We start from the raw sequence: 15,454 nt of genomic DNA on the forward strand, positions 1-15,454 counted from the left end.
TATCCTTATTCTGATTGTTTCTCAATACTTTTGCGTGCCTTGATCATGTAGACGATAAATAGTGTTGGCACTGCTGTTTTGAATATGGTTGTTATTTTATTTTACCTAATCTTACTCTTTTAAAGTAAATATGCTTTGTAAATAAACACACGATAAATTTTCCACGGTGTCCTGAAAATACAAGAACTGTATGCATGTTGCGACTGGCGGCCAGCGGGTGGCGTCATGTATACTTATTCCGAGTTGGTGCTGTTTTTTTTTAAATGAGCGAAGAAGACGAACAACGACTGCTGCGAACTGCGAAGACGCAGGCGAATCTAGGCTGTGCCAAATTTTGTTCGCATTGTTGCGAATACTTGCACAAGAGTCATCTTGTCGCTTTTGTAAGTTGTGTTGTTGGTTAATGTGGGTGCTTCATTGTCATATTGAACACATTGTTTGGATCTGGAAGGAATTATTGGGAGAGGCCTCGGTAGGTTTGTGGCTAATGTTTGTTAGCATTTTCCGAAGTCTTTTTGTCTGACGATCCAGCAGCACTACTGCGTTGGGCGAACTCAAGTAATGTCTTCGACCTATGGGATGGATGGGTATTGGATAAAGCACACTGCTTTCTGGATGTGCGTCGTTTGACCGTGGGCGGATGGCCACAACGGGTAACGTTTGTAATGGCGGACAGACTTGTGGAGCTGACGTCAACTTGGCCTGCAGTAACTTAGAGGGTGAGACTGGTTTCAAGCGTGGATGTAAGGCTTTATTGAATGTCCGTTCAGAAGCTAGTCGTTTTCCGCAGATAGTTGTTTGAATCTCATAATTTACATTATATGGTATTCTTTCGTCCTTGAATACAATTGCGTGGTGTGTTAGTGATGTGTATTTCCAGTGTCTCCCAACCGTTTCCTGAGTGTGTGTTCTCCATTGCAAAAATATCATGGCAAAGCACTGGACACAAAATTTCCAAAAGTGCGGGTCTGTCTGTCTCTGTCTGTCTGTATGTACTGAAATAATTAGCTCGTCTCTATTTACTCACAAATTATTGTCTGAATTCTGGGCCTTTTGAAGAAAGACAGACACGTGCTAAAGGGGAAGTCAAGTCCAAATTGTTCTTTACAATAATACGTTCTATGAGGCACCAGTAGTCTCAACATGGTATTCGGAGTCATAATGCGTTTTTTAAAATATGATTTAAGCAGCAGAATGCACCGGTTTTCATCCATATCAGTGGGGCAGCCATTTTGCCACTTGCTCTCGAGAGAAAACGAAATCACAAGTGCCCAAGGGCTCAGGTTATGAGCAATTGCCTTCACAAGCTCAGCCATGAATGGTCTTTACCTGAGACCCGAGCAACTTTTAGGTTTTCAGTTGACAGCAAGTGGCATAATGGCCTCCCACTGAGATGGAAAAAAAACGTGTGGTTATTGCTCATGTTATGTCATGCTAATGTAGTACACGTCTTTACATATTGTTTCATTAAACATGAAAAGTTTAAGTGATAAATCCTCAGGTTTGCGTTATTGTCATTATCTGATTTGATGCGCTATTGACTTGCATTTACACCACACTTGTCTGGTAGAATTTTAAATTGTGGTAAATGCTTACAAGACTGCAAGTCTTTGTCAAAGTGTTAGTTCACAATTCTAATTAATTTAGAGAAACTGTCTTTCATATTTTTTAATTTGCCTTAATTTAGCGGTAGCCTATTTTATAATACCAAACCATTTATGTATATTTAAATACATCTGGATTTTATTGTAATATCGATACACATAAGAAAAAACCTTTGTTTTTAAAAAAAAAACTACATGGGAAGAGCACCTTGTACAAAAGAATAACAGATTGACTCAATTGCAAATGCACTACTGAGGCAGAAAAAAAATCACAATGTGAGATTATTTCTCAAAATTGTCCTAATCCGATAACACATCTAATCTCTTGACGCACATCGTGGGAGGGAGTCACTTATATACAGTACATCATAATTACTTATTGGTCTGTGTTGCTTGATGGTGTTTTGCAGCAGTTGAGGAATAGTAGATGTAATGTGGGTCACTGGTTGTCCTAAGTGGAGGACAGCCACATTCTTTTGTGCACTTTTTAATACCCTCTTTTGTGCACGGCTACGTTGGTGAACAAAAGGGTGGGCATCCACGGTGTTTAGTTGTGATTGGTCATTGACTGGAATTTTATTTTGTAGTGTCGGACACTGGATAGGATATTGTAGGTGTACTGTTGCTTGTGTGATGGACAAAGGCTGTCACATATGATGAAGCTTTGTTAATTGGTTGTTAGTTTTTCTTTCAAACTATTTGCTGGTAGGCAAGTAACGGAAAATGTACAAGTGTTGCTGTCAGTGTTCAGTGTGAATTGGATTGCATGACTGAAATTCTTTCCCTGCTGTGATGTATCAAAACACTCTAAATTTAGGTTCAAAGTGTTGAACCTTTTGCGATTTTCCACTTGTGCATTTCACATCGAAATGCATGATGGAGGAATGTCGCTTTCTCCACATGCAGTTGTTGTGGACTGCAGAAAAATACTTTGGTAGTGTGATGGACAGCTTCTGGGTGGCTTATCAATCAGTATTGGTTTGATAAAGGTTTGGACCAGTGATGGTTATGACTGACCTCTCTGGATGGGAGAATTTGGGGGAAACGGTTCCTTTATTAGTGATGTTCCTAAGGACTTGCATTTCGTTGAAATGTCTTCACCGCACAGGGTATCTCGAACATTCTGTTTACAAGCTACGTAATTGGCAACTGCAGTGGTGTGATGAATAGACATGTTGACTAGTTTCTCAGCCTATAATGCAAATTGTGCCAGAGGCGTTGGTGAGGGTTTACCGATTTGTCTTGTGTATGTTTTGACTTTAGAGTGGTGTTTTGATACGGAAGTGACTCTAGTTCACATTGCCAAATAGCCGTCCCAGGCGATTTGGCAGTAACACGAGAACAAATTGACATTTCCATTCTTTGCAATGTGGAAAGATGACATTGAGATATGAGTGATTTGAGTTATGAGCATGATCACGGAATGAATTAAACTCGTGGGTAGAGCAGAGGCTAATCAATGAATCCAAACCTATGATATGACAACTTAATTGAAAATCGAGTGCTGATCAGTTTAGTGCTGTCGTGCTTGGTGTCGCCATTCTGAGCTGTGGGCTTCAATACATTTTCTGACTTACCCTTTTAAATGGAGTTGCTTATCAGGTGGTGGTGAATGACATGTTGGAATGGCAAGGAGTGTAGAGGTCCAAGGCTTTGATGGGAATAATGTTATTCTATACCCTTCTGTCTGCAGGTGCTGTTGTTTGTGCTTCAGTATGGCAGTCGTCATCCGTTTACAGGGATTGAGGATCACTGCCGGTTCTCAGGATATTCGCAAATTCTTCACTGGACTCAAAATTCCAGATGGTGGTGTACACATAATAGGAGGCGAGCAGGAGGAAGCTTTCATTATTTTTGCGTCTGATGAAGATGCGAGAAGAGCAATGACGCGCTCGGGGGGCCAAATTAGGGGCGGGGCCGTGACTTTGCTGCTCAGTAGCAAAGCAGAGATGCAGAGTGTATTTGAGCAAAGTGCCATAAATCAAGAGATGGAGCAAAAGAGAAATGTTGAAGACAACACAAGGCATGCCCGAAGATCTGTGGAGGCCGACACCAACAAGAGGTCAGCAAGTAGAGCGGACATCAGTCCTCCACCACGCCAAAAGAGATCCTCAAACTCAAATGAAGACTCCCCGTGTGTTTTTCTCAAAGGACTGCCATTCAGTGTGTCTGAAAGAGAGATTTCGGAATTTTTCAGTGGTTTGCGTATCGTTGACCTCGTCCTGTTGAAAAACGCCACCGGAAAAAACAACGGGATGGGTCTCGTGAGATTTTCAAACGTTGCAGAAGTATCGGAAGCCTTGAAAAGGGATAGGGGATACATCGGTTCTAGGTATGTGGAGATTTGTCCCACGTCAGAATACGACTGGTATCGGTCAACCGCAAGGCAACCCATGAGAGCTAACTCGGGAGGTGCCCAGTTTGAAAGACGTGGATCGCCTTCACATGGTCAAAAGAATTTCCAATACCATATGAGGTCGCAGTCACCTGGAGGCCAGAGAGGGTCATCGTCCAGTGAGGAGTACTGTGTTTTGGTGGAAAACCTCTCCTTTGCTGTGGAAACTGAGGACATGAAAAGACTTTTTCACCACGCGAGACTGGATGATGACCAGATCTTGTTCATGAATTTTGACGACCGCAAAAGCAGGTCTGCATTTGTACTCTTTAAGACTCTTCGAGAGTATCGTGAGGCATCCGAGCAGGAGACAAAATCCTTTTTCAATCGATTGATTCATATCCGGCCAATCTCAAGAGAAAAAATGATAGCCGCCTTTGAGTCTCAGAAAATGGAGGATGGCCCTTCTGGAAACTCCAGAAGGAATAATGAGAGGCTTCCATTCAACACCATGGATCATTCTGACCCTGAGAAATGCTTGCTTGTGCAAAATCTGCCCTTAGATGTGCGTCAAGTGGAGGTCCTGGACATCTTTGGGATGAATCTCTCAGAAGATGACGTGCACTTGCTGCGTGACAATACAGGTGCGGGGACTGGCAGGGCATTGGTTCTCTTCCATTCCGAGTCAACTGCTATGAGGGCCCTCTCTCTCGATGGGCAAAGGTTTCTCGGCGCAAAGATTTCTCTCAAATACATTACACGTGCTGAGATGCGGGAGTTGATCGCCGGGCCACCACGAAGATTTACTGAGTACCAGGGTTCTGGTGATGGCGAGTACTCTGACTTCAGGAGCCCTCATTCTGGTAATATGCCAATGAATGCAGGCTATAAGTCTTATGGCGACTCATTTGACAGGGGCAACGGGGCTCGTAGCGGTGGTGGTCCACCAAGGCAAGATTTTACCGAGCCCACATGTGTAAAGCTAATTAATTTACCATTCCAAATAAAAATAGAAGAAATCTATGATTTTTGCCATGGATATCGTATTATCCCGGGATCCATCTCATTGCAGTATGACAGAGGTGGCGCATTTAAAGGTACCGCAACCGTGGTTTTTGAGACTCGACAGGAGGCAGTTATAGCAGTGGAGGAACTCAGTGGGAGGCCAATAGGTGCTCGAAAGATTCAGCTACTGCTTCTTTGAAAGTGACTTTGGGATTTTGATGGCCAGAACGCTCAAGTGGTCTGGTTTGAAATCCTCAAATGTGATTGATAGTTTGAGGGAAGTTGTAGTTGATAGTTTGAGGGAAGTTGTAGTTTTATTTTGTATTACGACATTTGATGTCCCCACCCTCTGTGTTTTATTGTATGGTAGCTTGGTTTTTTATTCATTGTCTATTTGAACGGCACTTAAGTCACTAATGCGCAATTTTCATTTTCATCTTTCATAACATTTGACTGCATCCAGGGGAAGTCCCATTATGCTATTGTTTACTGTACGTGGGATATTATACAATTCATCAACCGTTTATTGTGATGCTTATTAAAAAGACTGCTTCTCATTCACTTGTTCTCCCCTTGACTTTTTTTCAATATTTTTTTTCTAAACATGCATTAATTGTGTCCTTTGCCTCACCCCACTAATTAGGATTTGTATGTTTAAAATCTTAATAGAGGCAGCAGTTTGAATTACATAAAATGCACGTAAGCTTTCTTTATATACAGAACAAAGCGCGAGACGGTTAGTTGACAAATAGGCTTTACTTTGGAATTTTTATTGCTTTTATTTTGAAACCATACCGGATTTGACAGGATTTATTTGACCACTTTTATGCTGTCCGGTGTGGGGCGAGGTGAATGTCGACTAAACACTGAAGAGCGGCTGAGATTCAACTACAGGTGAATTAAGGCATTCATATTTTATGAAGTGTAAATACAGAACCAAGTTTATGTGGACCCTTGAGGAAAAACATCTGAAAGGTTTACGTCAACATTTTTTAATTGCTCCAAAGTATTTGAAGGCCAGAGCAACGCCATCAATTAAGACCGTAAAACTGTCGTTCCTTGTTAAAAGTAAAAGTGATCAATAGTGCGTAAAAAGGTTCATAAGTAAACGCAAACTTGTGAAAGGTTAAGATAGTTGTCATTCGCGGACACGCACTTTGCACAAGAACGACCCCGTTCATTAAAGACGTTTTCACGTTTGGCAAATTGAGTGTAAAAGTAATAATTGTAGAATGCTTCCTACAAAGATGTTCAATCCCGTTTAACGTGGCGACCGAGTATCGGCTCCATCCTTTCCTCCTTTGCTCAGCGTAAATAAGTGGTTAATTTTTTGAGAAAATAACATTCTAGTTTGACCATCGTTTAGCATTCTCAATATTTGTATTTAACACACTGAAATGGTGACATAGACTGAAAACTGACAAAATGTACATTTTTTTTTCCATGTACGTTACTATGTATTCAGCGATGCTGATTTTCATAGTGGAGTTGAAAGTCGCGCTGTAGCATCGAATGATACAGGCTGTGCAAACACATTAGTTCAAAAAGTCACTTTGGATGTCAGTCATCCCATAAGTAAACGATAGAGAAGGCTAACGGTGTTTGGTAAAAATGCAAATACCTGGTCTTATTTTTGAAAATTTGCGTCAAAGTGTACATTGTTTAAAGAGCTACATTGTTTCAAAACGTCGACATTTTGTCCAGCGAGGCACACTGGTTAACAAACCTGACCTCGCAGTTTTGTTCGAGAACCTTGTTTCCTTTGTCACAACCAAATGTTTCATATCAAACTGTTCTGAGAGCTACTTCCCCAAGTGTCTGCTATCATGACTGCAAATGAGATTTGTCAATGTGCACCCACAGAAAATGAATAATCAAATGTATGCCCTTCAGTAAATAACAGTAAGTGGGAGTTAAGTCAATCAATACTCGTTCAAATCAAGCTGAGGCATTTGCCTTGTCTTCTTTTATAAATAGGATTGCAGTGAATTTATTTTAAGACTTTTTTTTTCTTGTCAAGTGAAAATCCTTGTCCCGGACAAAACTACAGAAAAAAAAACTGAAATAAAATTTCAAACCCAAACTTACTTTTCAAAGGGTTGGTACCCATGAATTTTGAGTAACGAGAACAAGATCAAGTCCCTGGGACTGGCTGGTGACCAGGCCGTGGTGTACCTTGCCTTTTCCTCAAAGTCAGCTGGTATAAGCCCCAGCTCACAGCAATCCATGGATATGGATGTATAAATGTGTTTGTTTGAATCAAATAATCACAAATTCCGAGCAAAAAATGCAACTAAACCCTACTTTTGAACAAACTGCATACACAAAGGATCAATGTCAGGCTTTGAGAAATGCCACATAAACACTTATGAACAAGTCTAAAAGCACATTTGAACCTTACTGACATCAGAATGGAGATATCGAGGCGACGAACTGTCCAGAAGCATCTGGAGCCTGCAAGACCCCTGCGCCGCCTCCTCCCTGTTGGCAGTGGTGGCTCAACTGGTAAAACACATCAGTAAAGAGCTTGGTGTGTGTGTTGTGTGTGTGTGTGTTCTACATATGGAGTTAATAACCCAGTCTTTTAATGTATACGTAATCTTTTTGTTCATTTAGAACCCACAGTAAATGCTGCTTCGTGTGCACAGGCATTAATTGACGTTGTGAATGAAAAGGTAAGAAATATTTCAGGATCGCGCAATCCACTGGAATGCCAGTCATCCTTAGATTTGTTCGACAACATGATGAAATTCAAAATGCACTGTCAAAATGCCAAAATACTTTATTAAGGCAGACCACAAAAAAATAAATAACATCAAACCTGTCCTGACGTGAAAAAGAAATTGCCCCCTGAACTTCATCACGAGTTGTGCCACCCTTGGCAGCAGTAACTGAAATCAAGCGTTTTGCTGAAATATAATTTCCTACGAAAACGCCATTTATGCACCTTGATTAATTAACTCTCATATAAACCTTTTGAAAAGCCCCTCTGAATAAATTCAAGTGACAAATGATGGGCAGCTTGATTTCAAATGTTAGTTCTGATGTTTAATGAAACTTGGTTTTAATAATCGTGTGTATTTCGCAGACAGATATTACAGTCGAGCAATTCTTCAAGATCGTCAATCCCCAAGACCCAAAAAAAAGTAACATCCACAATGTTTGTTTGTTTCACTGATTTGTCCGAGACGGTTTGACTTTTTTTTCCACTCCTTCCTAATGTCTTTACAGAGAGATTGTCTTACTCTCATGATTTTTTAATTGGTCTTGCGAGTTGTTCTGCAGCCAAGAAGAGGCCGGAGTTTTTACCAGACCACCCGATAGTCTTACCCAAAGCAGTAAGTCCACCTGACAAAAGTGTCAGTTTAGAAGCATTCTGTCGGGATAGAATATGTATTTGTTGATATTGTTTCAACAGAGGGATCCAAGTTTTCTGACGGTAAATAAAAGCAGTTGGAGTAATGGATTAAAGGAAGAGGAAGTGTGAGTGCTTTTTTTGGTGACTTTCTTCAATATTCTAGTATGCTTTTCATGTTTAAAAAAAATGTTTCCCAGCAGCATCCTGAAGATTTTGTGCTAACAGAAGTGCTCTCTTTTGACCTGTTCAAAGTTCGATCTTGATTCACTCTTTGATTTCACTGTTGAAATCAACCGCAGTGGTTGTTGTTCACATTTGAAAGAACAATTTCAATCTGTAGTAATGGATTGTGTTGAAAACAATGACACAGTTTTCTTGTACAATAACAAGGGTCATTCGAGGCTATTTTCAGTTTTCAGAAGCATCATCTCTTGTGTAAAGCAATAAATGTGTCATCTTTATTTGGAAAATAAGCATTCTCATCTCAAAGATAAGACAAAAAAAATGTGCCCCTCTCGATTTTATTTTTTGCATAATGCAATACTATCAAGTCCCTTTCTGATCCTTAAAATGGTTCGAATATAATTAAATTTCGAATACATTTATATACCTTGAAATGCAATTTGCCTCGAATGCATTTTGTCAAAGTCCTGTTAACTGACCCATACTTAGCCGAACTTCTCTGTGCATTGTGGTGTTTACATTTGACCATGGTAATCTATCCATCCATTTTCAGTACAGTTTATCCTGTCCAGGGTCATGGTGTCCTGGGGCCCATCCCGGCCTACTTCCGGCAAAAGGCTGACAACACCCGAGACTGATCGCCAGTCACGGCACATGATGGAGGCAGACAGCCATATCCACCATCACTGAGTGGGAACTGAACCCACACAGTCAATTGAATGTACCACTTCACCATCAGTGATGCACCTTAGTTGTAATTTCTCATAGTTTACTTGCCCTATTATTTATATTTTCTTTCCCAGAAAGATTGTTCAATTGCATCCAGTTGTATTGTTATATATTTGTATTATGGTTGATGTTTGCCAATCTGTATTCTGTTACAGTGTACAATAAAACATCGGAGAGAAATATCCACGTGTCAAGAGAGATGCCTAATGTACATGGATGCTTTTAATGGGGTGCCTTTCAATCATTTTAACTTGTGAAGAATTTTATTCAACCTCTTTATGGTTTTTCAATGTAATTTTTCTACTTTTTCCATCTTGACATGTCTTGTAAAGTACTCTGGGCCTTTGCATGTGAAAGCTATTGCATAAATACACGCAGGGCTCAGCCACAAAATGGTTGTCAAGATCAAGAGTCTAAAACACTTTAGGTGAAAAAGCTTCATGTCGTTTAATGTCTGAAAAACGGATCAGTCATTACCAAAGTTTGTGCGAGCATTTCTATTCCTGCCCACTTCAACCTTTGAAAATATTAAAACAATCACCGTAATATTTAGGATTTTATGGACATTGTTTCCCTCTCAATAGAAAAGGTGTAACACTGATTTCTCTTTCCTTTTTACTATTTTAAGATAAGAAAATTTTTTACTTACCTTACTTTCTGTCAAATTATTACTGTATATGTTTTATGTTCAATAAACAAACAAAACAAACATCGCTTGTTTAGTGCCCGAAAAATGCGATCAATCGTCACCAAAATTAATGTGGACATGTCTACTTCTACCACTGCTAATATTAGAACAATCACCCCAATATTGGGTAGAGTACCCAATTTCTCCTGTCAGGTCCGAAAATTCTTACCACTGCAAAAAACATTTTTGTTCATCTATCTATGCCAACAACATATAGTGACGGGAAGATCAATTAAGGGCTCTACTTGTGGCAGACGTTTCCGCCTGTTGTCATTCATACTGTACTGAGTAAGTACATTTGTCAGTAAATCAATTTTAAAATAAATGAACAATGAGTACATTACATATACCTTTATGTAATTTTTGTTTGGTGTTGTGCCTTGGCTTTGTGAAACACTGATCTATCCTTTGCCTTATGAAAGTGATTAAAGGAGCAAAAATCAAAGAAAGTTTACAAAAGTGATGTCAAAAAAAAAGATGATAAAAAAGTTCCATCACCTTCATCTTTGAAGATTCACAGGAAAGTGAGCAAGCAAAACCAACCTGTAAAAATAAAAAACAGGTCGGGTTTACGATGCTTTTTTAAAAATATACATTAACTCAAAATTATCTCTGAAACGTGAGCGGGGGGAAAACGGAGTTGAAAGTGGAGGTCAGGTCAGGGGTTACGAACTTTCTCCAACTTTCCGATTTGAGCATCCGGGTTCATGGTGCATTCGGGTGACCCCGTTTTGAATGGGGAAAAGCCAAGAATCGCGTCCACCTCTGCTTTGAAAGTTCGTTTTTAATCTCTTTAATTTTGCTAACTTTTCACACAGCTCTGTGGATCTGAAAGGGCTAGGGGATCTGCAAGCGGTTAATAGACATCTTTTTAACTTTGTGTTTTGTTTTGATTTTGGTAATTTAGTCATTTTTTTCCCGACACAGAGGATGGACTCGAAGAAGAAGGAAACGAGCGGGTATGGTTTCCCCTCTTTATTTTATCAAATCAAATATTTGTCTCCCAATGTTTTCAACGTTTTCAGGAGCATTGCCATGTGACAGTGTTGACCTTAGTATAACATAAACTTCTATGTAAAGTGTGTATTACGATATCTTAAGTCTTAAAAGAAAATAACTCACGCTATACTTGAGAGGCACGGGTTGTGGAACGCAAGCGCCACCTTCTTTTATTAATTCAGCACCAAAAAAACAAACAAACTCAATTAAGCAATTACATTTGTTTTATATATTGTTGTTGTTTTTATGGGATGTATCATTGGCAAGTAATTTTCTATTTTGAAAGATTTTGGCCCTCCCACTATGATAGATCTGCCCCTATTCAGAGGTTCGAGACTTCGGACATCTTTGGAGTCTTCATACACTTTTAATTGATTAGCAACCAGTCCAAGGTGCACATCAAGTCGCTTGCAGCTAATGACAAAAAAAAACTACAACTACAATTAAATAAAAATTTTCGTAAAAATAACTTAAATAAATAAATAAAATGAGAGTGCTTTGGGGAATATGCTAACTAAAACTACATTTTGTTTATAAAAGGAACTACAGTTATAGAAAAAACGACCTTTCTTTTAATGCATAAACGTTAAGAGAATTTTAAATGTATTTCTTTCCCTATTATTGTCCGGTTTTCCAGAAGAAGGAATGTCAAACAATTATTTGAGGATTGTAGTTTACTTTGTTGCGCAATATTTGGTGTCGTTTTCTTTCATTTTGCGCTCAACAAATACTTCACATATTAAAAATAAAACTAATACTAACACCAATGAAAACTAAAGTAAAACAAAACACTGTTGAAAATTTTGAACAAGCAAAACCTAAAAAATAAAATAAAATAACAATCACCGTGATTGAACTGGATTGGAAAAAAATTGTCAAAAAGAAATCCCAAACTACCGGTATTATAACCCAGGTCGCTTGCCCAAAGTCTGTTGGGGACGGCTCCAATTTACCTGTATTCCTAATAAGGGAGATGGATGAATCTTCAAAATCAACATCGGTGTGTTCCTCTGATCATTAAATAGTGCACATTTGTCATGCAGTAACTCAATGTTCCCTAACTTACCACCTTCAAGTCCTGTAATCGTGCACAACCCTTACCTCCGTGGGCTGAAAGAGGACATCTTGTACCACTTGAGTCTGGGAACAGGAACACACAACCTTCCTGCTCTGTTTGGGGATGTCAAAGTAAGAATCTTTCATTATTAAAAAACAAACAAAATAAAAAACAACTCCTGTCCACATTTGAATCATACTTGTGTATTCTCCTCCAGTTTGTGTGTGTTGGAGGCAGTGCTCGGCGAATGAAAGAGTTCATTGAATACATTGCTGCAGAGCTTGGAATCCAAGACCCCAAATCAAACTACCCTAATATTTGTGCTGGAACAGACCGCTATGCCATGTACAAAGTTGGTCCAGTGCTCTCTGTTAGTGTAAGTCGAAACCAACTACAGTATTCAAAAGTACAATCATATGAAAAGTGTTGTGATATGATTTAGTGTGTTTTGCAGCATGGAATTGGAATCCCGTCCATATCAATAATGTTGCATGAGCTAATAAAGCTCCTCCATCATGCATGTTGCACAGATGTTACAATCATACGCATTGGAACATCAGGTGGTATAGGTAAGATTGTCATTAATACAGTATTCGTCTTGTTGATAGTACAGCATATTTAATCCTGGAGAACCCAAGAACCCTTTTCTTCTTTGGAAAATTATGAATTTTACATTAAATGACTGCTATATATTCACCAAAATATGTTTTTTCAAATATTTAATGCTTTAATTCTAATTTAGGATTAGGGCCAAATTTGACCCTTTGGGATTTAAGGGTAGCATTTGAGTAGCAGAATTTATAGGGGGCAATTTAGACCCCGCGGGTTCTGCAGGGTTAAAGACAGCATAGGCTTTTTTTGTAATTGACAGAACTTCAACTAAATGCCACAAGAGGGAGCACTTACACTTTGAATATGTCAACCGTTGCCCTCATTGTGACGGTCGAAATGTTTTGATTTATTTCAAAGAGATTAGATGACAGGGTACATACAGCGTGACTACGAATATGCGCCTAAAAATTTGGTTTCATGCAAAGACTGTCAGCATGGACATTGGAACCTTCAAAGTCGAATATTATATGGCACTTGTGAACCTCATTTGGTTGGATTCTAACACAATTTTTATGATAGTAAAGACAATAGTCTTCATCACAAAGTCTTTACTAAGGTAGAGGAAAATTAAAGTTGTATTTTATAGCCCTGCACATGAGCGAAAATAAATCATTCCAGGTTTTAAACATAAGTCTGAACCCGGTGGCCAGTGTGAGCTGCAGCACAGGCAAATTGTACTAATACAGTATGTCCAGTTTACTATCTACACTGTGTTTTACAATGGCGCTTAAGTATATCATTACAATGTATCTGTGGCTTGAAAGCTGAGCACAGAGTCTCACTGGCTGAAATGTACGGCTGCAGTCAGCAATTGGGCGATTGATCATTCTCAATAGCCTCTCCAAAAAAAAATAAAAAATCCACTCTCTCTTATATTGACAAAAAATGTCTTGTTGAAATCAACAAAAAGCCAAAGAATAAGTGAAACACAGAGTTAGTCCTTTGTTGCCGGATAAACGGAGGTCTCTTTCATCTGATGTATGCGTAGTTGCTTCAACGGGAGCTCGAAAAAATTATTCTACAAGTTAAATTTGGAGTAGGCATTAGTTCAAGCAAACTTGATTTTGCCACATCTTGGTACTTAGCCTAAGTTTTTAGTATTTCACTGTCTTAATTTGAATGCCTCGTTTGATTTTCAGGGCTTGAGCCTGGAACTGTTGTTGTGACCAAACAGTCTGTGGATGCCAAATTGGTGCCCAAATTTGAGCAGCTGATCTTGGGGGAGTTGGTGGTCCGCGACACTGACCTGGACTACGACCTGGCCGAGGAGTTGCTTCGGTGCAGTAAGGAGCTGGGCCAGTTCAACACGGTGATGGGCAACACCATGTGCACGCTGGATTTCTATGAAGGTCTGCCGCACTGGAATGTGTGTTATACGCCGACAATATTGTTGATATCCCTGTGTTAATGAAAGAATAACCCGCAGTTGTCGCAGGAAAAAAAAATGAATCTGACAAAATATGAAATGAGAAGTTAATGAAAATTAACAAGTGAAAATCAGACATTGCTTTTGAGTTGTGAATCAACATACCTATTTTAACCCTTTCAGGGACAGCAGTTACTAGAGTGGACAGCTTATCATGTTATCGGGATAACAGGGTGCACAAAAGGGTTAAAAAACAAACATGGACAAAAATAACAGTAGGGTTTTTTTCTTACCAGATTGGTGCCAACACAATACGAAGCATTTTGTGGTGTCGTGTAGGTCAAGGCCGTCTAGACGGAGCGTTCTGCTTGTACACAGAGGAGGACAAGCACAAATACTTGACCAAGGCCAGGGAAGCAGGAGTCTGCAATATCGAAATGGAGTCGGCTGCTTTTGCCGCCATGTGCAAACTGAGCGGCTTGCGTGGTGAGAAATGACATCAGCAAAATTTCACGGGTGACATATTTTTTTGTGTGAACTTCAGATCTTTTTTTTGGTTTGTTTTTCCAACATGAAAGCGGCCGTGGTTTGTACTACGTTAGTGGACCGTCTGAAGGGAGACCAGCTGACCATCTCTCATGATGTCCTCCACAGCTACCAGCAGCAACCTCAGACCCTTGTGGGATATTACATTAAGAAGCAGATCAAGGCACGAGAAGCAATTCAGAAATGATCACTTTCTTGACCACACGTTTTGCGATCTTATCTGTGAATTCTCACATCTCAAATTGAAATGTAAATGCAGATTTTACTTGATTAAATTATTTTTGTGATGGTTCTTTGAATCACGAGAGTAATTGCTTTTTTTCCTCAGTATTTTTGTACAGTGCGTTGTTTTTATTTGACTCGTCCATCCATCCATTTTCCGAACCGCTTGATCCTCACTAGGGTCGCGGGGGGTGCTGGAGCCTATCCCAGCCGTCTTCGGGCAGTAGGCGGGGGACACCCTGAATCAGTTGCCAGCCAACGCAGGGCACACAGAGACGAACAACCATTCACGCCCACACTCACACCTAGGGACAATTTAGAGCGTCCAATCAGCCTGCCATGCATGTTTTTGGAATGTGGGAGGAAACCGGAGCACCCGGAGAAAACCCACGCAGGCCCCGGGGAGAACATGCAAACTCCACACAGGGAGCTGGAATTGAACCCGGTACCTCTGCACTGTGAAGCCGACGTGCTAACCACTGGACTACCGGGCCGCCTATTTGACTCGTATCATTTTAATAAAAAAAAAACACCAATATTCTCTGTAGTTATTCGTTCGTTCATTCATTCATTTTCTGGTCTGCTTTATCCTCACAAGGGAGCCTATTCCAGCTGTCCTCGGGCAGTAGGCGGGGGACACCCGGAACCGGTTGCCAGCCAATGGCAGGGCACACAGAGACGAACAACCATCCGTGCTCGCACTCACACCTAGGGACAATTTTAGGGTGTTCAATCAGCCTGCCATGCATG

At 40.0% G+C, this 15,454-nt stretch overlaps 3 protein-coding genes across 5 annotated transcripts; all 3 read left to right on the top strand.

The window, feature by feature from the left end:
- The first annotated feature begins 271 nt into the window (after positions 1–271).
- On the top strand, positions 272–5,505 carry rbm12bb (RNA binding motif protein 12Bb). Its single transcript, XM_086113938.1, has 2 exons — positions 272–383; positions 3,298–5,505. Exon 2 carries the CDS (start codon positions 3,320–3,322, stop codon positions 5,141–5,143), a length of 1,824 nt encoding a protein of 607 aa, XP_085970064.1. The 5' UTR covers positions 272–383; positions 3,298–3,319; the 3' UTR covers positions 5,144–5,505.
- A 124-nt stretch (positions 5,506–5,629) lies between these two features.
- Positions 5,630–9,396, top strand: gra (granulito). Of its 2 annotated transcripts, none has more exons than XM_086113940.1 (7): positions 5,630–5,838; positions 7,355–7,449; positions 7,561–7,619; positions 8,033–8,090; positions 8,176–8,282; positions 8,363–8,427; positions 9,039–9,396. In XM_086113940.1, exons 1-7 carry the CDS (start codon positions 5,771–5,773, stop codon positions 9,121–9,123), a joined length of 537 nt encoding a protein of 178 aa, XP_085970066.1. In that variant the 5' UTR covers positions 5,630–5,770; the 3' UTR covers positions 9,124–9,396. The 2 variants fall into 2 exon arrangements, with proteins under 2 accessions (XP_085970066.1, XP_085970065.1); XM_086113939.1 differs by having other exon boundaries at positions 5,639–5,838; positions 9,058–9,396.
- A 1,256-nt stretch (positions 9,397–10,652) lies between these two features.
- Positions 10,653–14,761, top strand: upp1 (uridine phosphorylase 1). 2 transcript variants are annotated; one of them, XM_086113770.1, is made up of 7 exons: positions 10,653–10,861; positions 11,978–12,089; positions 12,176–12,334; positions 12,413–12,527; positions 13,710–13,919; positions 14,276–14,422; positions 14,515–14,761. In XM_086113770.1, exons 1-7 carry the CDS (start codon positions 10,833–10,835, stop codon positions 14,667–14,669), a joined length of 927 nt encoding a protein of 308 aa, XP_085969896.1. In that variant the 5' UTR covers positions 10,653–10,832; the 3' UTR covers positions 14,670–14,761. The 2 variants fall into 2 exon arrangements, with proteins under 2 accessions (XP_085969896.1, XP_085969897.1); XM_086113771.1 differs by having other exon boundaries at positions 14,233–14,422; positions 14,515–14,724.
- The last annotated feature ends 693 nt before the right edge of the window (positions 14,762–15,454 follow it).

This window comes from Hippocampus guttulatus, chromosome 6, assembly GCF_054856545.1.
Source record: "Hippocampus guttulatus isolate MCC_2025c chromosome 6, RoL_Hgut_1.0, whole genome shotgun sequence".
Lineage (NCBI taxonomy): Eukaryota > Metazoa > Chordata > Actinopteri > Syngnathiformes > Syngnathidae > Hippocampus > Hippocampus guttulatus.